The 22,437-nt window shown below is 49.4% G+C and overlaps 1 protein-coding gene across 2 annotated transcripts in view; it reads right to left on the bottom strand.

Moving 5' to 3' along the window:
- The window catches only part of PFAS (phosphoribosylformylglycinamidine synthase), an 83,314-nt gene that overhangs the window by 24,424 nt on the left and 36,453 nt on the right, over positions 1 to 22,437 (bottom strand). For both annotated transcript variants that reach the window (XM_081969332.1, XM_081969331.1), the window contains 10 exons: positions 20,327 to 20,458; positions 18,677 to 18,907; positions 15,520 to 15,700; positions 15,280 to 15,363; positions 14,456 to 14,611; positions 10,777 to 10,896; positions 8,765 to 8,910; positions 7,221 to 7,431; positions 3,986 to 4,077; positions 2,062 to 2,176 (listed from right to left, as the gene is read on the bottom strand). In XM_081969332.1, coding sequence (XP_081825458.1) covers positions 2,062 to 2,176; positions 3,986 to 4,077; positions 7,221 to 7,431; positions 8,765 to 8,910; positions 10,777 to 10,896; positions 14,456 to 14,611; positions 15,280 to 15,363; positions 15,520 to 15,700; positions 18,677 to 18,907; positions 20,327 to 20,458 — 1,468 coding nt within the window. The remainder of the gene's footprint in view (positions 1 to 2,061; positions 2,177 to 3,985; positions 4,078 to 7,220; positions 7,432 to 8,764; positions 8,911 to 10,776; positions 10,897 to 14,455; positions 14,612 to 15,279; positions 15,364 to 15,519; positions 15,701 to 18,676; positions 18,908 to 20,326; positions 20,459 to 22,437) is intronic.

Here is a 22,437-nt window from a genome sequence, read left to right as displayed (position 1 = left end):
AGACAGAGGCGGAGCCTGGGCCATCCGTCAGCCCTCAGATGGAGAGTCAACAGCCCCCCAGGTGTGGAGGTGGCTGATGAGGAAGAGAAGGAACAGCTGGGTCCAGTGCCTGATGCGCGGAGGCGCAGAAGGCAGAGGAGAGGAGAGCGGTGGAAATCTATGGGCCGATCCTTGGGAAGGAAGAGCTGCCAGCAAAGCCCCCCCTTAGCTCTGGGGATAAAAGACAGGAGGAGGAGATGAATAGATGCGACAGACAACTATTCATCTGCCAGACAGACTGCTTAGCCTGCATTGGGAGAGAAACTTTTTGCCGGGGGCTACTGGCGCTTCGAATTAAAAAAATCTTTGAGTTAACTTCAGAAGGTTTGTTGTTTGGGGAGCTGGGTTAGAATACCATTTGCATCCTTTTAGAGAGTCGTTGAGGCCACTTGGAGCTTTGTGCCTGTCCTCGGGGGTCACCAGAGTAGTGCAAATGATTCCCCTAATCTGCAATTTTTTTCCTCTGGAAATCCATTCATACTCCCACATCATTCAAACAGCAGCTATCCAATTTGGGGTGAACGCCCTTCGAGCGGCGTGGAAATATGAACAAATGTCGGAGGAAAAAATTGCAGACCGCAGGAACCATTTGTATTACTCAGGTAACACAAGACCCCGAGGACAAAGATAAACCTCCAAGTGCTTCAGTGACCTCTAAAAAGGATGCAAATGACCAAATATGCCGTATTTTTCGGAGTATAAGAAGCACCTTTCCCCCCCCTCAAGAGGGTGAAAATTTGGGTGCATCTTATACAACAAATGTAGCGCCACCCATCCACCGGCCCCAATCCTTTGGCTTCTGCCTCCCAGCAATTTACCTCTTTGCAGCAAAGGGGAGCTTGCGGAGGCTTCAATAAGCTATAGCAATCCATGCAGCCTGTAACAGCTGATGATCGGGAGAAATTGAAAGTGAAACTTGCTGTTTGCTCCACTGGCAAATTGCTGGGAGGCAGATTTTTTTTCTTGTGCTAATCAGGCTGTTTGCTGCAAGGAGGTAAGTCAACAACTCTAAATGCCTATAGAATGTTCAAATTATTAGACTTATTTTTTAAAGACTGCTTTATTATTATTCTAGAAAACTTAACAAAATGAAGAAGCTTTTTAAAATAAATGCTTGATCTGAAGAGGTCCAGTGCTGTTGTTTTAAAAAGTGCTATTCTTTTAAATAGCAGAGAATAACTATACTCCCAGAAAGCACATCAATTTTAACAGCCATCTGTACAAGTTTAGTCTGGAATATAACACTACAAACAGGGTATATTGTCTGTACTGTTTGTTGCAAGGAGGCAAATTGCTGGGAGGCAAAGGCAGATATTTTTCCCTTGTTTTCCTCCCCGAAATCTAGCTGCGTCTTATACTTCGGAGCGTCTTATACTCTGAAAAATACGGTAACTTGGTAAGGAAACGTTTGGAAACCTGAGATATGTATTAGGGCTCTTCACAATAACAGAATTGATGTAAATACACCAGGACTCTATCATTCATGTTAATGTTTATTAGGTTTTTTTTTAAAAAAATAGCTTATCCCTCTTTCTCTTCCAACTTGCTGAACAGAGACGAATAAGCTATTTTTAAATAAATCTGCAAGCGAGGGTTAGGGTTAGACTGCTGCGAGATGGGAAGCCTATAAATGTAACAAACAAATAAAATTTAAATAAATCAAGTGATTCCGGGGATCAATTCCATTTATTACAGTCACAGACCAGAACAAATAAAATATACCACTTCTAGTCTTATACTTCGGAGCGTCTTATACTCCGAAAAACACGGTACATCCTTCCATTGTTCCCCACCATCCTGTCAGAACCGAAGAAGCTACTTGGATGAGAAGCAAAACGTCTTCAAAAGAAAGAAGCAAGGAAGTCCAGTTGCCTCCTGAAAAAGCCCCTTTGGGACAACTATGACCTGGAGGACGGAGAATCCCTACAGACTTTTCATTCGCAATATTTATCCCAGTGGTTCCCTAATGCAACCAAGCTGATGATCCTCCCAGTTCCTGGTTAGAGGGGAGACAGGACTCACCTTTAGCCGAGCCAAGGACATCAGCGTAACTGAAGCCTCCAACAAACACCAAGCCACGGAAGGAGTCTAAGGTCATCGTGCCCGAGCACAGATCCTGCATGGTCAGATCCCAGACCTGCAAATGACAATCCCCCAAAACAAGAGAATATAACACATGGGAGGCTCTTAAGGGAGGCCCCAGAAAGTCAGTGAGAAGGATATTAGATAACAATTTGCCTTCCGAGATCTGCAGCTCTTGGCAAAACTGGAGATGCCAATTCCAAATGTGCCTTTTATCAAAAGGCAACCGGGCTTTGTTTTTCCCTTGAAGAGGTTTCGCTTCTCATCCAGGAAGCTTCTTCAGTTCTGAACGGAAGAAGTGACGTGAACCGAAGAAGCTTTTGTGGTGTGCCACCAGCCTGCAGAGCTGGCAGCAGAGTGAGACAGCTAGGAAGTAGGGGAGGAACATGGGCCAGTCCTGGAGTCTGGGGAAGGCTAGGAGGAGGGCTCTGTGTCAGAGACAGAGAGGAGGCCATCTGGGAGTTATGTGCTGCCTCCGGAGTAGGACCTCAGCGAGACAGAGGAACAGGCTCCCCTCGTTCCCAGTGCGCGCATGCACAGAGCTGCCAGGAGGCAAAAACAGTTAAGACAGAAGCGACGAACTTGGGAGTAAGGCTAGGAGGTGATTGGCTCCTCCCATCGGACATAAAGGAGGAGCAAAGGCACGTGAGCCCTTGCAGGAAGCAACTTGGTTCATGCTGGTCAGTTTACCTTCTGAAGCTCCGTTTTGACTCTTTGCTCTATGTGGTCTTACCAAGCTAACTGCCAATTAAGTCTTTGTCAGCGTTTCAAGGAATATAAAAGTGGGTGCCTTATCCCGAAGAACTTTGGCAGCCTACTGCAGGACTCTTTGCAACTATTTGGGACTCATTATGGGCTGTGAATGAACATAATTCACAGCCTTTGAAATAAAAAGAGGGTTTGGGGGACTAAGTGTGTGCTTTTTAACAGTATCAGGAAGCCTAGGTCAGAACAGGAGCTTCTTGGATGAGAAGCGAAACGTCTTCAAGGACAAATGAAGTCCAGTTGCCTGTTGGGGGGAAAAACACCTTTGGGACAACCATGACCTGGATGACTGAGAATCTCCATAGACATGGAGATCTACAGCTCTTGAGGCCCTTCTAGGATGGGTAGATCATTTCAATCCAATTGGTACTGACAGAAGAGAATATGTGTAGCACGGGGTTAAACTGTGAGGTCCCTGGTGCTCTCTGAGTTTAAACATCTCCAATCCTTAAATTCAGAAAGCACCAAGGACCTCCCAGATCAGGGGTGTCAAACTCAAGGCCCATGGGTCAGATCTGGCCTTCGGGGTGCTTAGATCTGGTCAGCAGGCCTCCCTGGAAACAGCAAAGGACTGGCCCACAATGCCTCTGCCGGCGAAAACAGAGTTCAGGAGAGCTGCAGGTGGCTCTCTCGGGCTATGTTTTCGGCTGCGACGGCCTCCTGCAGCCCTCTGCCAGCAAAAATGAAGCTCGGGGAGGCCAGACACGGCCTATCCAGGTTCCGTTTTTGGCCGCGATGGTCTCCAGCATCCCTCTGCCAGCGAAAGCGGTACTCGGGAAGGCTGCATGCATTTTTGCTAACAGAGGATTGCAGGAGGCTGTCTCGGCTGAAAACAGAACCTTGATGAGTGATGTTGAGCTGGTCATTCCCACCTTAGACATGCCCCCCGCCTAAGATCAAACACAACCGTGGTGTGGCCCTCAATGAAATTGAGTTTGACACGCCTGTCCTAGATCCTTTTGAGTGGCATTTACGGGGTAGGAAAGGTATCCCAGAAGAAAACCCAACGGATGTTTTTCAAAGGACAAGTTCTCCCCCCCCCTCCCAATCATCTCTCAATCCCTCAGGATTTGTGCAACATCCGTTCGGACAAACTCACCTGGAATCCAGCCATAAGAAACGCGGCCACCATTTCACGATCTCCATTGCTCCCTTCTTCGCGAAGGACAGCCACACGGGGAGCAGGCAAGGCTGGCGGTAGGAAGTAAATAAAAGAAGCGTTCTTCGGCAACCTAATTTCACCCCTGCCAAGTTCTTCTCTTTTTTTTTTCCCCTTCGAATGATTACAGGTAGTCCTTGGCTTACCACCATTCATTTAGCGATCGCGTGTTTCGCGCACGCTTTGCGCTGGCCCGCGCCTGACGCGCGCTACAATCGCAGGAGCATTTTTACCAAAACTTACCTTCCATGTTACTTCTTTGGAAGTAACACAGCTGAACCACGCTGCCACGCTAAACAGCTGAGTGGGAGGATATAGTTAAGCACAGCACAAGGGCAGGCGGGCGGGCCAACCTGATCGTTGGAGCAAACTGGTTCACTCTCAGCTGATCGTCAGAGCTGCCGGTTTGTCTGAACCGGTCCGAACCGGCTGAATCCTACCCCTGGTTTTAAGTTACAATGGCAGTGAAAAAAGTGACCTGACCGTTTTTCATACTTAATGAGGAGCCAGATTGTTGGCGGGCAATATGCTGACTGTAAACCGCTTAGAAGGGGCCGTAAAGCTCTGTGAAGCGGTATATAAGGCTATTGCAGGGGTGGGTTTCAACCGGTACGAACCAGTACGGCTGCACCGGATGATGAAATTTAGCGTGCCTTCCAGTACCCATTGTTCTGGAGGCCCCGTACTAGAACGCTCCCTCCCCTGGCCTGCCCCCACCCGCTCGCTCCCCACCCACCCGGCGCTCTCTCTCTCTCTCCCCTCTCTCTCCCTCCCGCTCTCTCCTCTCTCTCTCTCTCCCTCTCTCCCCTCTCTCTCCCTCGGTCTCTCTCTCTCTCTCCCGGGCTCTCTCTCTCTCCCTTTCTCTCTCCCTCCCTCTCCCTCTCCCTCTCTCTCCCTTGGTCTCTCTCTCTCTCTCCCAGTCTCTCTCCTGCCCGGCGCTCTCTCTCTCTCTCTCCCCTCTTTCCCTCCCTCTCTCTCTCCTCTCTCTCTCCCTCTCCTCTCTCCCTCCCTCTCTCTCCCTCCCGCTCTCTCCTCTCTCCCCTCTCTCTCCCTCGGTCTCTCTCTCTCTCTCTCTCCCGGTCTCTCTCTCTCTCTCCCTCCCTCTCCCTCTCTCCCTTCTGCTCTCTCTCTCTCCCCCCCTCTCTCTCCCTCCCTCTCTCTCCCTTGGTCTCTCTCTCTCTCTCTCCCAGTCTCTCTCCCTTGGTCTCTCTCTCTCTCTCTCTCCCGCCTTTCTCTCCCTCCCCCTCTCTCCCCTCTCTCTCCCTCGGTCTCTCTCTCTCTCTCCCGGTCTCTCTCTCTCTCTCCCTTTCTCTCTCCCTCTCCCTGCCTGTCCGCACCATGCTTGCAAAGCGCAGCATGAGGGGCAGAAGCCCCCAAACCCAGAGGGGAACCTAAGCAAAGAAAGAAGCGGATAGCTGGGTGGAGGAAGGGGAAAACCCTAGCGAGGGCTGCCTGACGCCAACTCGACTCCACGCAGAGTGGGCTGCAGAGGGTGCCATAAGGCAGGTTGATCAGGGCAGCGTGCTGCTGCAAGAAGCCGCGCTACTAGTGCTGGAGCTGTGTTGCCCCGCTGGGTTCGGGGATTTCTGCCCCTCGTGCCGCGCTTTGCAGCCGCCGGAGCCCTGCACAGTACTTTTTAGGGTGTTGGGCAACCTGGTTCTGGGGGGGGGGGAGGGTTCCGGGTCACATGACCGCCAAGCCACTCCCACCCGGTCACATGACCGCCAAGCCACTCCCACAAAACGGGCCACACCTGCAGAATGGGTTCTAAAAAAAATTGAAACCCACCCCTGGTCTATTGCTATTTTATGACCGTTGTAACATCCCTGTGGTCACGTGATCAAAATCCAAAAGCTTGGCAACTGGCATGTACTTAGGACGGTTGCAGAGTTCCCTTGGTCCCCTGATCCCCTTTTGCAACCTCCTGAGAAGCGAAGTCAACGGGGGAAGCTGGATTCACGGAACAACCGTGTTGCCAACTAAACAACGGCTGTGATTCACTTAAGGACTGTGGTGAGAAACTTGCTTGATAACCGTCCTGCTCAGCAACAGAAGTGTTGGGCTGAACTGTGGCCGTACGTCGAGGACTACCTGTAAAGCAGGGACAAGCAATTCGCAATCCCTCCAAAGTTCCGAAGCTCCTCGTTTCATGTTCCTGGAATTTCAGACCTCCGACTCCAAAATCCATCATTATCATCTTTTAACGACCCCGTAATCCCTTGTGGGGTGAAGTCTGGGCAACTGAACGGAGCTAGCAGAGTGTTTACTGGCCGGATGCCTTTCATGTTGCCAGGGCGGAGTTTTGTTCAGCTGATATATTCTCATTGTGCCCAGAGAAAGAAATATCTGCCTCTACCTAGTGTCGAACTCACAGCCTCCTGATATGTCGCGAGAGTTCCATCTCTAGGCCACCCGCACCACTCCCCTAAATCCATCAGTATGCTACTAAATAATAATGCAACATTCTGCTTCCCCCCCCCCCTATTTTTAAAAGGGAAATGAGGAATATAACTGGTACATCGGATTAATATTGCTATTGCCCAGGTAGTCCTCGACTTACAACCACAACTGAGCCCCAAACCTCGGTCGCTAAGCAAGACATTTGTTAAGTGAGTTTTGCTCCATGTTACAAACTTCCTTGCCCCAGTTGTTCAGCGAATTACCGCAATTGTTCGGTTAGTCGCACCGTCATTAAGTGAACCCAGCTTCCCCATTGTCTTTGCTTGTCAGGAGGTCTCCAAAGATGATCCCATGACCCGGGGACAATGCGACCGTCATAAATATGAGTCATTTGCCAGGCATCTGAATTTTGATCACGTGTCTCGCTTAGCGACAGAAGTGTTGGGTTCAATTGCAGTTGTAAATCGAGGACTACCTGGACAATAGTAACATTAATCCAAGCTTAATGCATCGGTTATATTCCTTATTTCCTTTTTTTAAAAAAAAAACAACCAATAGGGTGAAACTGCAGAATTATTATTTAGTAGCAAAATTCACTTAACAAATGTCTCACTTAGCAACAGAAAATTTGGGGCTCGGCTCAACTGTGGTGGTAAATCGAGGATTATCTATATATCCGTTTCTATTTCTTGGTGTGAAACCAAGATGTCGAGGGAGCTAAGTTCAGAACGGCCTTCCTTCCCAACTTCTCCTGGAGATCCCCTCCATTTCCTACCCATTTCCTGAAGAAGAGGAAGTTCCTCCTGAGGGTTGAAGGTCAAGGTGAAGTTGGGTTCCGTCCTCTTGGCCAAGCCCATCTCTTCTTGAGCCACACAATCGGGATTGGCTTGCAGTCTTTCCAGCTGGAAACTGGTGGCCTCCCACCAATTCCTCAAGGTGGAGACTTTCTCCCATAGCACCTGCTGACCATTCACCGTGACCTGGACCTGAAAATAGACACCAAGGAGACCTCAGATGGAGAGCCAACAGCCTCCAGGTCTGGAACATAGGCTGTCCAAGCAGAGGGAAGACGTGCGGGAGTGCAAGGCCAGCGACCGGCGCCTGGAGGCTCAGCGGGCTGAGATGGTCAGCCAGTTCCAGGCCATGATGCAGTCCCACTGGAACAAGGCCTTCTGGCTCTTTGCCACCAGTGGCGCTTCCCTCCAGCCTTCGCCCAAAGCCCCCCACCAGGAGGCCGAAGCAGACTCCAAGTCGGAATTTCTGCCCCCCTCCGACCCGCACGAAAAGACCCCAAAGGGGAGACTCTCTGCAGCAACACAAGCGTTCATTGCACGTATCCAACCCAGGACATGTAACTTTAACTTTTAACTTTTATTTAATTTATAAACCGCGCCCTCTCCCAGAAGGGACTCGGGGCGGTGTACAGTCATATTAAAACACAATATAAATACATACAGATATAGATAAATATAGATAAATATAGATATATATGGAGGAGGTAACATATAAACTGTACAATAATAATTAAAATTAAAATTAGAGATACATTAAAAACTACCCCTAAAAAGCTACCCAGAATAAAATGTTTGCCAGGAGGTAAAAATGGGACTATAAATGGGCTAGGCCAGCTAATTGGAACAGGTGGGTCTTGAGTTTCTGTCGGAAGGAGCGGAGGTCGGTAGTGGTTCTGATATCGGGGGGGAGGTCGTTCCAGAGGGTTGGGCCCATCACAGAGAAGGCTCTACTCCTGGGCGCCGCCCGTTGGCATTGTTTAGTGGACGGCACCTAGAGGAGTCCCTCCCTGTGGGAGCGAATTGGTCGCAGGGATGTATGAGGTAAGATGCGGTCCCGCAGGTAACTAGGTCCTGTGCCATGGAGCGCTTTAAAGATGGTAATCAACACCTTGAAACGCACCCGAAAAACCACAGGTAGCCAGTGCAGCTCGCGCAGGAGAGGTGTTATGTGGGAGTACCTGGTACTCCCCATGATAGCCCGCGCAGCCGCATTCTGAACTAGCTGTAGTCTTCGTGTGTGCGTAGGGCGTCCCGGTCCAATAGGGGGCGCAATTCGCACACCAGGCGGACCTGGTGGAACGCCCCCTCGCCACATGGTCATGTAGTTTGAGGATCCCTGATTTAGTGCAATATAAAAAATGCAAATAATTTTTCTGCGGACCCCCAAAATTTTCTCACGAACCACCAGTGGTCCACGGACCCCCAGTTGGTGACCGCTGCTCTAGTCCCTCTCTGTTGGTGGCCTTTAGTTGTTGAACTCCCTGGTTCCCATTCTTTTTTTCTACCTGGTCCTCTCTGCATTTACCATGGCGTTTGGACCCCGAGGACCGGAATATCCAACGGGGACACAGCGCACCCCAGCTTCCCGGTACCGTCCGCAGACATCAGCTGCCGCCGCGCGGGGCACTTCCAGCACCAATCCAAGTTCTTCCGCGAAAAGAACCTCCAAAGCTAAGAAAGAGAAGAAAAACCACAATATCATGAGAAATATTTCCTCGCCCTCCTCTCTCTCATTCTCTGCCCCCCACCCCCCGGGAATCCATTTCAAGAAGGCCCATAGGTAGTCCTCGACTTACTACAGTTCATTTTAGTGACCGCAACAAATCAGAAGGTCGCAAAAGGTCGATCAGGCGAGCCTGGCATACTGCCACCGTCACAACTCGGAGCGACTTGCCAGATGTTGGAATTTTTATCACACGACGTGTGATGCATCGTTTTTCCCACGAGGGTCGCAGCTTCTCCATGTCATCCAAATTCAAACATTTGGCAATGGATAGAGAAGACAGATGAGCGAGAGAGATAATAGACAGACGGATAAAGGACGGACGGACGGATGGATGGATGGATGAAAGAAAGAGAAAGGAAGAATGAGAGAGAGAGAGAGAAATAAAAAGTGAAAGAAGGACGGAAAGAAAGAGGAAGGGAAAGAATGAAAGAAGGAAGAAGAGAAGAAAGAAAGAAAAAAAGAGAAAGAAAGGAAAGAAAGAAAGAAAGAAAGAGGAAGGGAAAGAAAGAAAGAAAGAAAGAAGGAAGGAGGGAGGGAAAGAAAGAAGGAAGGAAAGAAAGAGGAAGGGAAGGAAAGAAAGAAAGAAAGAAGCGAAAGAAAGAAGGAAGGAAGATAGGGAAAGAAAGAAAGAAGGAAGGGGAAGGAAGGAGGAAGGAAGGAAGGAAGGAAGGAAGGAAGGAAGGGAGGGAGGGAGGGAGGGAAAGGGAATTTTGTGAAGGCTGCAGTGTCCCAGAGTCCTTTGGTCTCCTTTTGCAACTTTCTGACAAGCAAAGTCAGTGAAGAAGCCAGATTCACTTAACAACCACGTGAGTTTGATCCTAGGTAAAGGCAGATATTTCTCTCTGGACATAATGAGAATATATCTGCCGAACAAAACTCTGCATTGGCAACAGGAAAGACATCTGGCCACAGATCCATTCAGTTGTCCAGACTCCACCCCCCAGAGATTATGGGGTCATTAAAAGGAGATGATTGATGATGATAGAAGTCTAACTGCTATTGCTACAGCTATTGCTATTAAAAACAAATGTAGTCAGGTGATGCCTGACTTAATGACCACATTGCTTAACAACAATTTTTTCCCACTGGTCGTAAGTCAGGGCTCCCTTCATTTATTTTGACTGCTGTTCTTTAATATGAGGCACTCAATAAGTCTGACCCTCTCCTGTGGCCCGCCAGCAAGCAGCAGAGCTGGCAACAGATTTAGACAATGAGGAAGTTGGGGAGGAACATGGGCCAGTCCTGGAGTCTGGGGAAGGCTCTGATGAGGGCTCTGTGTCGGAGGCAGAGAGGGGGCCAGAGCCGTATGCCAGTTATCAGCAGCCTTCAGAGTCTGACATCAGTGGGGCAGAAGAACAGCTGGAGCCTGTTCCCACTGTGCAGAGTTGCCAGACGAAGGGAACAGCTGGAGAACAAGGGTCCACTTGGGAGTAAGGCCACAGGTGGACGATGAATGGCCCTTCCCAGAGGAAATAAAAGAGGAGCGAAAGGGGAGTGGAGTTTGCAGGAGACAATGAGTTCGCTTCATTGGTTCGTGACTCTCCGAGACTCCTTGCCAAGTTTTGCAGATATCGGCCTGGCAGCTCTCCAAGCCAGAGAAGGTCTGTGACTGTAAATCCTCCCTTGAATGACTTTGCTGGATGTGAATGAGCAGAATTCAGAGTCAATTAATAAAAGGGGTATTTTGTCGGGACCAGGAGTTTGCTTCAGGCTCTTGGGACGCCTCGGTCAGAATATTCTTTTTCCCCTTCCACAAACTCTCTCGGTCCACATATGCCCACTGCCGTTAACTGTCTCCCCAGTTTACTCACCCTGGATCCCCGGTGCCCCGAGCTCAATGTGGGCACCGCAATTCCCAGCAATGGCCATCTCCAGCAAACAAGTCAGAAGTCCCCCATCGCTCACATCATGGCCAGAAGAAAGAAGAGAATCTGCGGGAGAAAAGAACATCCGACGTCTTTTTTATGGGACATGTTTTGATTACAGTGGAATACAATTCGATGAAAGATGGAAATCAAAATGAAATTCGGGGAGACATGATAACAGTGTTCGAATATTTGAGGGGCTGCCACCAAGAAGAAGGAGCCAAACTATTGTCCAAAGCACCTGAAGGCCGGACAAGAATGACACCAAGCTGGCAGGAATAGCCAACACTCCAGAAGATAGGCTTAAGATACAGAAGGATCTTGACAAACTTGAACATTGGGCACTATCTAACAAAATGAAATTCAATGGTGAAAAGAGTAAGGTTCTACATTTAGGCAACAAAAATGGAATGCACAGGTACAGTATAGGTGATACCTTGCTCAGTAGTAGTAACTGTGAAAGGGATCTTGGAGTCCTAGTGGACAACCATTTAAATATGAGCCAGCCGTGTGCAGCAGCTGCCAAAAAAGCCAACACAGTTCTAGGCTGCATCAACAGAGGGATACAATCAAGATCACGTGAAGTGTTAATACCACTTTATAATGCCTTGGTAAGGCCACACTTGGAATACTGCATACAGTTTTGGTCACCACGATGTAGAAAAGATGTGGAGACTCTAGAAAGAGTGCAGAGAAGAGCAACAAAGACGATTAGGGGACTGGAGGCTGAAACATATGAAGAACGGTTGCAGGAATTGGGTACTTCTGGTTTAATGAAAAGAAGGACTAGGGGAGACAGGATAGCAGTCTTCCAATATCTCAGGGGTTGCCACAAAGAAGAGGGAGTCAAACTATTCTCCAAGGCACCTGAGGGTAGGACAAGAAGCAATGGGTGGAAACTAATCAAGGAGAGAAGCAACTTAGAACTGAGGAGAAATTTCCTGACAATTAGAACAATTAATCAGTGGAACAGCTTGCCTCCAGAAGTTGTGAATGCCCCAACACTGGAAGTCTTTAAGAAGATGTTGGATAGCTATTTGTCTGAAACGGTATAGGGTTTCCTGCCTAGGCAGGGGGTTGGACAGAAGACCTCCAAGGTCCCTTCCAACTCTACTATTGTATTGTATTGTACTGTAAGAAGCAACGGATGGAAACTAATGAAAGAGGGAAGCAACCTAGAACTAAGGAGAAATTTCCTGACAGTTAGAACAATTAGTCAGTGAAACAACTTGCCTCTAAAAGTTGCAGCACGGGAGGTTTTTAAGAGATTGGACAAGTGTTTGTCTGATGTGGTATAAGAGCAAGGGTTGCAACCTGTGGCTCTGGAGCCGCAAGTGGCTCTTTCATTCCTCTGCTGCAGCTCCCTGTGGTCAGTCAATGCCATAATGATAGGGCTTTTGGCTAGGACAGGCAGAGGAAAAAGGATGCCATGCTAGGAAGAGACTCGGGGGGGGGGGGGGGAACTGGACTGCTGATCAGCAGAGGAAAAAGAACGCCACGCTAGGAGGATACTCTATGGTGGGGGAACTGGACTGCTGATCAGCAGAGGAAAAAGAACGCCACGCTAGGAGGAGACTCTATGATGGGGGAAACTGGACTTCCGGTCGGCCCCAGAATTGAACTGGAGGGCTTCCATTTAGGACTTTTGCGGCTCTTTTGAGTGTTTAAGATTGCCGACCCCTGGTATAGGGCAAGGGTTGCAACCTGTGGCTCTGGAGCCGCAGGTGGCTCTTTCATCCCTCTGCTGCAGCTCCCAGTCACCGGTCAGCTCCACAGTTGATAGGGCTTTCAGTTAGGACAGTGAGAGGAAAAAGGATGCTGTGCTAGGAGGAAACTCTATGGTGGGGGAACTGGACTGCTGATCAGCAGAGGAAAAAGAACGCCACGCTAGGAGGAGACTCTATGGTGGGGGAACTGGACTGCTGATCAGCAGAGGAAAAAGGATGCTGTGCTAGGAGGAGACTCTATGATGGGGGAACTGGACTGCTGATCAGCAGAGGAAAAAGAACGCCACGCTAGGAGGAGACTCTATGGTGAGGGAACTGGACTGCTGATCAGCAGAGGAAAAAGAACGCCACGCTAGGAGGAGACTCTATGATGGGGGAAACTGGACTTCCGGTCAGCCCCAGAATTGAACTGGAGGGCTTCCATTTAGGACTTTTGCGGCTCTTTTGAGTGTTTAAGATTGCCGACCCCTGGTATAGGGCAAGGGTTGCAACCTGTGGCTCTGGAGCCACAGGTGGCTCTTTCATCCCTCTGCTGCAGCTCCCAGTCACCGGTCAGCTCCACAGTTGATAGGGCTTTCAGTTAGGACAGTGAGAGGAAAAAGGATGCTGTGCTAGGAGGAAACTCTATGGTGGGGGAACTGGACTGCTGATCAGCAGAGGAAAAAGAACGCCACGCTAGGAGGAGACTCTATGGTGGGGGAACTGGACTTCTGGTTGGCTCCAGAATTGAATGGGGGGGGGGCGCTTCCGGTTAGGACCTTTGTGGCTCTTATTAAGGTTGCCGACCACTGGTATAAGGCTTCCTGCTGGAGCTGGGAGTTGGACTAGAAGACCTCCAAGGTCCCTTCCAACGCTGTTATTCCGTTATAGGGCAAAAACATGATCCAGGATGTGGTTATCCCATAGTCCCCATTATCGGGGCAGCCATATCCACCATTGTTGGAGCTGCCTGCTTTATTTTCATTTTTAAGAACGATGTTTCTCGACCAATGGAAGAACTGAAAGGCCAAATGCCATACACCTTCCTCCTCGTTCCTTTGGTCCCTAATCAAGACAGAAATCAAGTACCCCAAGCATGCAGATATATGTAGATTTATCCCTTTCACCCAGCTTATCATAGGCTAGCTTTTCTGTTGCACAGAATGCGGAAAACCCAAGGAAATGCCTTTGTGATGACCTGGGACATGGCACAGAGATAACACGGGCAGCTGGCAGTTCAAATCACCCCTTTATTGTTTCAAATTCTCCCATTTCTGACATGTTCCAGAGCAAAGTGATCTATCTCTCTCTCTCTCTCTCTCTCTCTCTCTCTCTCTCTCTCTCTCTCTCTCTCTCTCTCTCTCTCACACACACACACACACACACACACACACACACACCTCAAGCAACCTCTGGCTGCAAATGCCCTTCCCCACAGCATCTCCTTAAAGCTCAGTCCCCAGGTGTGTCTTGTGAAGAAGGCCAGGGCGTTCTCTTCCCAAGTAGTCAGGTCAGTCTGCGTTGTTTTTGCCTTCTCTCCACTCTCCGTGCTCTCGGATCAGGAGGCGGTGATCCTTGCTCATTGCCTGAGCTCTGTCTCTCATGTTCAACGCTTAGCCTCTCTTGGTTATCCTGCCCCTACTTTCCTCCCTGCCTACAAGTCATCCCAAGACTGAAAGGCCCTGGCCTGACTGGGCCTGCTCCTCTAAATTTTCCTCCCAAGCCAACGAAGCCACTCCCTTGATCTCCGTCTGCTCCAGTTCCAGCTCATCTTCCTCTGCCGATTCAGGTTCCAACGTTGGCACAAGTCTTTATGAAAACCAACCTCATGCGCCCGCCCTCCCCAAAGGCGGAGACCTCTTTGTCCAGCAGCATGTTACAAAAACAGAAGTTTAGAGTGAGAAGAGAAGGAGGCTGACCTCGTAACAGATCCTGAGTAACTCGGAAACAGGAAACTAGGGTGCTGGGGTCATCCAGATCCGGGGAAGTATCTCCCAGTTGAGAGAAGCACTGGGCCAGTGCGCTACCCCCAAGTCGATGCTTGTCAGGGCTCACAGCCACATGAAGCAAGGCTCCTGAAAAACCGCCAGGGTGAGAAGAAAACATTGGTGAATCAGGAAAATTTGTGAAGCTGTCCAGAACCACCTCTAGCAAGATGTGTTTCGTACAAGTCAAATAAATAAATAAATAGATGGATAGATAAAAATAAAACATCTGCCTTATCCCTCCTTATCTTCTCCTTATCCCCGTGTTACTCAACCTCAGCCAGGTTAAATTGTGTGGACTTCAACTCCCAAAATGTCCCAGCCAGCCAGGTTGTTTGAAGAATTCTGGGAGTTGAAGTCCCCACGCCTTAAAGTTGCAGAGGTTGAAAAACACTGCTCTATAAACAGTATGTACTATAGTTTTCGAAGTATAAGACACTCTGAAGTATAAGATGCACCTAGCTTTTGGAGAGGAAAACAAGAAACATTTTTTGCCTCTGCCTCCCAGCAATTTGCCTCCTTGCAGCAAACAGCCCGTTTCAGTTTCAGCACAGCCTGATTAGCAAAAGCAGCTGATTGGCAGTTGGATCGGCCTCCCCACCATCAGCTGTTTCAGGCTGCAGGGATTGCCATTGTATATTGCCGCCTCCATGTGCCCCATTTTCGGCCTCCGCATCCCGTTTTCAGCTTCCACACGCCCCGTTTTCGGCCTCTGTGCTCCCCATTTTCCACCCATTCCGGAATATTCTTCTCCTTACCTTTCCCATCGGGGCATTTGAGGTCAGGGGTGACGGTGGCTGTGATATCAGGACAGACAGCATAAGCTGAGATGACCAGGGTTCCTGGCGCAATGAAGAATACAAATCATGAAAATAAAGAAAACCACGTGATGTCAAAAACTCCACAACCTAAAACCCCCGAGATGGAGAGCTGTGGGATCGCAGCAAACAACCCACTTTTGGGGGCCCAGTCTTAACATACAATGTCCCAAGCCTCACCAGGCGCCTTGACCGTTTCTGTGCCAACCCGGGCTGCCATGCTGAGCGAGTCCTTCCCGCCATCCACCGCCACGCCCAGCTCTCCCATGACGGAGCACATGGCGCTGCAGGCTTCTGCCAGAGCTGCCCCTTCTCCCGGAAGCTTGGCTGCCCACATCCAGTTGCCGCTGCATTTCACATCCTGCACGGAGGCAAGCAAATTGCTTAGTTGCAACGATGACTTTGGTGCAGAGAGTAACCCGAGGCCTGGTTCCTTCGATGTCTCTATAACATCTTAGTAAGACCGCACCTAGAATACTGCATCCAGTTTTGATCACCACACTATAAAAAAGATGTTGAGAGTCTAGTAAAAGGGCAGAGTAGAGCAACCAGGATGATTAGGGGACCGGAGATTAAAACATATGAAGAATGGTTACAGGAACTGGGCATGGCTAGCCTAGTGAAGAGAAGGACTAAGGGAGACACGATAGCAGTGTTTCAATATTTGAGTGAGTGCCACAAACAGGAAGGGGTCAAGCTATTTTCCAAAGCACCTGAAGACCAGACAAGGAATAATGGATGGAAACTGAACAACCTAGAAATAAGGAGAAATTTTCTGACAGTGGGGACAACCGATGGAACAGAAGTTGCCTTCAGAAGTTGTGGGAGCTTCATCCCTGGAGGCTTTCAAGAAGAGACTGGACTGCCATGGGTCAGAAATGGTGTAGGGTCTCCTGCTTGGATGGGGGGGAGGGTTGGACTAGGTGACCTAGAAGGTTTCTTCCAACTCTGTTTATCTGACCCTCCTTCTCTCATTTCTCAATGGATTTGATCCGACGCAGAGATTAACCCGAGGCTCACAAAGGAAAGGAGCATTTGCAAACGAAGAGGACAGACAGGAGAAACACAGCATGTAGACAAAAGAGAAGAGAAAATACTGAACAAGCGAAAATATATTTGTACTTCATATTCTGCATGGAGCCAAGCAAATGCTTAGTTCTACCAGTGACTCCGTTGCAGAGATTAAACCAAGGCTCACAAAGGAAAAGAAAATTTGCAAACCAAGGGAACAGCTGCAAAGAACGTGGCATTCAGGAAAAAAAAAGAGAAAATACAAAACAAATGAAAATATATTTGTTTGATTTATTTTACTTATTTGATTTGACTCACCAGCCAGGAGATGCTGTCGTACACCTTAATCGGAGCATACTTTGCTCCACTAAACTAAACCAGAACGGATAAAAATTCCTTTTATCGAAATAGGTTATAATAAGCCACTTCTGAATATTAGCTATCTTTTGTGGATGTAAGGTATGTTTCACCCCTCCGTGTTATGGTAAACGAGCCTGCCTGTCTTTTATCAGAGTGTTTCCTCCTTATTGCAAACTGGGAAAACTTAATTCTACCGTGTTTCCCCGAAAATACGCCAGGGGCTTATTTTCTTTTGCCCCACGAAATATGCCCTTGGGTTTATTATCAGGGAGGGCTTATTGTTTTGGGGCTGCCGGGCGGCTGCTCCCTTGTGAACTGGCTCCCGAAGTGCCGGGCACAGCCTCAGGGGCAAAGCAGCCATGAGCTAACCATGCTCACGAGCTCCCGCCCGGCAAATCCCCTCTCCAGCCGGGAAGAGCGCCATTCACTGACCTAGGAGGTAATCCCTAAGGTGCCAAGCCATGTGGCGCTCTGCCCGCTCCCCAGCTCCTGCGGCTTTGCACATTCGGGATACCCCCTAGGTCAGTGCATGGAGCTCTGCCCGGCTGGAGAAGGGGGTTGCGCGAGCGCCTGTTCCGCTCGCAGCTTCACCAAGCCCTTGCCAGGCTCTCCCAGGCCACCGCCGCTGGCTGCTGCTGCCCGCCGCCGCCGCCACCGCCGCCCCGCTCCGCTCCGCACAACTTCAAAACTCGGGGCCGAGTCTTTCAGCATCGGCCGCTCTAGGAGTGCTCTCTATGGTGGGCTGGCTGCCGGACAGGGAGTCTTTTTCTTTTGTTCCAGAAATCTCGGTTATTTTTCCTCATAACTGGAGCATCCAACATAAACTAATTGTTTCGGTCTTCATTTTTAATCCCCAATGCCAGGGGTGTCCAAACTTTTTGCAAGGAGGGCCAGATTTGGTGAGGTGAAAATGTGTGGGGCCGATCATTCAGCCTGACATTCTTTGAACCCTTAACATTAAATGCGAATTAACTACCGTATTTTTCGGAATATAAGACACACCAAGATTTTGAAGAGGCAAATTAAAAAAAAAGTTTTTGCACTCTCCCCAAAACGGCCCATTTTTCGTGAAAACTGGCCTTTTTCTTAAAGGGCATGAATAGCCCTTAAGAGGCTTCTAGAGTGCTCCTGAGGGCTGGTGGGGGGGGAAGTTGAGCAAAAAACGGGCCGTTTTTTGCTCATTTATGCCCTCCACAGCCCTCAGGAGCACTCTGAAAACCTCCTAAAGGCTATGCACAGCCATTTTGGTGAAGGGGGCAGAGTTTTGGGAGGCAAAAAATGCTGTATTCAGTGTATAAGATGCACCCAGATTTTTAGCCTCTTTTTTGAGGGGAAAAAGATGCATCTTTATACTCCGAAAATTACGGTATTTTATGAAAGACTAAACAAATAACTCGGTGGGGAGAAGAGGCTGCGGGCCGCTTGCAATTTGAAAAAGGGCCGCATTTGGCCCCCGGGCCGCACTTTGGACATGCCTGCCCAATGCACATATCAGCGCTGAAGTATTTAGCTGGGTCTTCTAATCTTGAGGAAGATTTCTGGAGAACAGAAAAAGCTTTCCTATTCTGCTGTGAAATTTTGGTGGATCCCAATAAAGAAATTGGATGTTGGATACCCATTTGTCTGAAGTGATGTAGGGTTTCCTGCCTAAGCAGGGGGTCGGACTAGAAGACCTCCAAGGTCCCTTCCAACTCTCTTATTCTAAATTGATTGGTTCTGGGTTTTCGAGTTCTTTCAATTTAAGTTGTTTTTTTTCCCCTGGCTATCTTAAGCCATTTGACCTTAGCGGAGCTGCAGACCTCTGGAACAAGTCACAATGACATCATTGTATGTTGTGTTAAGATGATGTCATGCTGTGTGTGATGTCACTTCCTCCCTCGGTCCCTCCCTGAGTTCCTGACAAAGTAGAACACGAGAGGGGGGAGGGAGGCACAGATTTGCCAAGACAGAAGAAGGTGGGGCTTACCTTCAGATCGGTGACCCGAGCAAAGACCAGATTGGTGAGGGCTTCTCCCACGGCCAATCGGGCTCCGGCTGCAGGGTTTATCAGCCCTTTGATTGGCTGTTCCCCAAGAGCAGTGGCTCCTCCCACTGTTTCAAAGGGGGAAAGGGCCACCACGGCCACATCCGCCAGGGGTGTGTGGAGGGGACCGACGCACTGTTGCTGGGCCACCAGCCCCGTCACCGAACGATCAACCTATGCAAGGAAAACCGGAAACAAAAAAGAAAGAAAGAAAAATGGGAACAAATCAGTAGGAAAACAAATTGATATATAAATCTTTTCTGCATCTAGATGTCATAGCAAGTTCCTGGTTGGTTCAAAAAAAAAAAACCTTAAGCAGATATAGAGGTGGAAGTCTGTGGAGTGGAGACCACAAGGAAATCCCAAGGCTATATAGCAGCGATGGCGAACCTTTTTTGGCTCGTGTGCCATAAGTGGGGGAAGCTCAGGGTGGGTGTGCCGGCGTGCCGCACCCATAATGCAATGCGCAACACCCACCAGTGTGCATGTGCACACTACAGGTGCGACCCCCCCCCATTTTTTGCATGCTTTTTTCGCCCTCCCCAGGCTCCAGAGGCTTTATAGGAGCCTGGGGAGGGTGAAAACAGCCTCTCCCCCCCCGGAAGGCCTCCAAACCGGACTTCCGGTTTGCTCAGAAGGTCGTTTTGAGCGCTCGGAAGGCTTCAGGGACCTTCAGGACGCTTCCCTGAAGCCTCCGGAGCAGTCAAAACGAACCTCCGAACCTCCGAGCAAACCGGAAGTCCGTTCCCGAACTTCTGGTTTGCCCGTAGGGCTGGTTTTTTGCGCTCCGGAGGCTTCAGGGAAACTCATGAAGCCTCCGGAGGGCCTCGGGGGTGGGGGGGTGGGGGGGCTCTTTTCGCCCTCCCCAGGCTCCTATAAAGCCTCTGGAGCCTGGGGAGGGCAAAAAAATGGCTTTAAAAAAGGGTGAACTCAGCTGGCCAGCGCGCGCATGCGCCTCGTGTGCCCTGACAAATGGCTCCGCATGCCACCTGTGGCACGCATGCCATAGGTTCGCCATCACTGATATATAGGCTACCTTGGGAAGTTGGAAACACATCTCAAAAAATGGCAGAGCTCTTAAACACTACACCGATGGGTCTATAGAGTCATCCCAACTGGGGGGGGGGGGGGTGAAATGCTACTGGTTCGGGTAGTAAAAAACGCTACCGTTCGCCCGAACCGGTAGTAAAAAAAAAAAATGCTTTAAAAAGTAAAAAAAAAAAAAGTTCCAACGATCAGCTGTGCGACGATCAGCTGTGTCACGCGATCGTGGGAACTTTTTTTTTAAACTTTTACGTCGTGTGTGAGTCAGTTGTGCAGCTTTTGTGTTCTTTTTGTGTCAAGTGTGATCGTTCATTTTTGAGCTCGCTGCCACCCTGCAAGGTTCCTGCTGGTCGCAGGGGGGACATTTTGTGTAAAATCCAGCTGCTTTTACACTGTGTGTGTGTGTGTGTGTGTGTGTGTGTCAGTTGTGCAGCCACGCCCACCCGGTCACATGACCACTAAGCCACGCCCACAGAACCGGTAAGGAAAATGTTTGAATTTCACCACTGATAGCAACCCAAGAAAGGCCGACGTGATCCCGAAACTGACCTTATTTGTTAGGTAACGTTTACTAGCCACTGATGGGAGCTTCAGGACGAGTTGAAGGGCATCCACCACGCTCAGGGCCTTAGGAAGATCTAGAGGGCGAAGGACTCGCTTTACATGGTTCAAAACAAATTCCTAGGCGGCGAGAAGAAAAACACGGGATGCATAATCTTATTAACATCACTGGAATATTCCTCTCTGTTCTTTTTTTTTTCTTTTAAGTTTAGCCTAACACTGGAACGCCTCGAGCAATTTCAACCAAACGTGGTACACAGCTGACTTACCCTCCGGAGAAAAAAACTATGGGGGTAAGACGGCCTTAAAACCCTTCGGGTTGTGTGTTCTGTTAAGATGCAGCCTGTTGTGCCTTAAAATGGCTTTTACTGTACTGCTCTAAAATGGCTTCTACTGTACAGTGCAGCAGAGTTGCCATGGTAACGGCTTCACAGTACTCCACAAGGGGGCTCCCTCTGGTAAAGGGGAAAATCCAACGTTAGAAATTATGTTCGGTCTGGGCATTTCCCCCCCCCCCTTATAAATAAAATACCCGGGCAACAGTGGGTTATCGGCTAGTATAAAATACAAAGGGAAATTTAAAAAAAGTAATGGGAAACCAGGGCAAGGAAGGAAAGGGAAGAAGAAAACTCCATGGGATTTATGTAAGACCTGCAGTGGTTCATTTAACAACCATGGCCCAAAAAAATAACAATCAGGTGGAATTCACCAAAGTGCCTTGCCTAGCGACAAAAAAATTCTTATCCAAATAGTGGACGTAAGTAAAGAAGACCTGGGATTGGATCAGTCAAACCACAATCCTTCTTCCTAGGCCAGGGGTCGGCAACCTGAGGCTCTGGAGCCGCATGTGGGTCTCTCATCCCTCTGCTGCGGCTCCCTGTGGCAGGTCTGCTCCACAATTGATAGGGCTTTCGGTTAGGACAGGTAGAGGAAAAGGGATGCCGCGCTAGGAAGAGACTCTATGCTACGTTCCCTCTAAGGTGCGCGGCTGCGCTAGCGCGCAGGTGGCAAGAAAACACTGCGCAGCATTTTTCAACTGCCACGCAGTGATTTCTATTGCCACAGGCTTTGGAAGCTGGGGAGGTCCTTTGCAGGCAGCTAGAACGGGCCGCCTGCAAAGGACTTCCCCAGACTTGCTTTGAGGAGCACGGGGCGACTGAGGCTAGTTGTGAAGCCCCAAAGCCCCCACCGCCACCGGAAGAACTGCTGCCACCACCTCCTCCTCCTCCTCTAACAGGCAGCACTGCCGGATTTGCCGCCCGGCGCTGCGGCTGAGATGAAGCCGGCAAAGCTCCAGCCGGCATCTCCGCGCGTGGCAGCGGCGCCTCCCCTCTGCTCGGAGCACCTGAGCTCAGCGCTGGGTTACCCCTGCCTGCCCCCTCCTCCTCCTCCTCCGTGCTTTTGAAGAGCCATGAGGCTGCGGGAGACAGTAGGAAGGCGGGGAGGGAGCAGGGGGAAAAAAAGCCTCATGGTTCTTCAAAAGCACGGAGGAGGAGGAGCGGGCACGGGTTACCCAGCGCTGAGCTCAGGAGCAAATCTGGTGGTGCTGTTGGAGGAGGAGGAGGTAGCAGCAGTTATTCTGCTGGCAACTCGTCGGCAACTTCAGCAGCAGCCCTGCCCACAATGAAGAAAGCAGAGATGGAGCAGATCCACGCAGATGACGTCGCTGCAACATGACTGGAGGAGGAATTCTGGGAGTTGAAGTCCACAAGTGTTAAAGCTGTCAGGTTTGAAGAGCTCTGCATTTTTTTTCTAGGGGTGGAAGGGTCTTGTAACTTGACAGCTTTAAGACTTCCATGCTTCAAATTCCAGAGTTCCTGAGCCAACAGGACTGGAGGAGAAATTCTGGGAGTTGAAGTCCACAAATCTTAAAGCTGTAAGGTTTGAAGACCCCTGGGGGTTTTTTTCCCTAAAGGGTTAGGGGTGCAAGGGTCTTGTAACTTGACAGCTTTAAGAGTTGCGTGCTTCAAATGCCAGAGTTTCTGAGCCAACATTTTGGTTGCTAAGCAGGAGCGTTGTTAAGTGATACTGATATTATATAACACTTTGAATTAAGCGGGTACCTTGAAGAAACATAACTTTGAGTTTCAAATCATACT

The sequence above is a fragment of the Natrix helvetica genome (assembly GCF_964273705.1).
Source record: "Natrix helvetica genome assembly, chromosome: W".
Taxonomy (NCBI): Eukaryota; Metazoa; Chordata; class Lepidosauria; order Squamata; family Natricidae; genus Natrix; species Natrix helvetica.
Note: the sequence above shows the minus strand (reverse complement) of the source record. Positions and strands in the feature narration are given on the sequence as shown.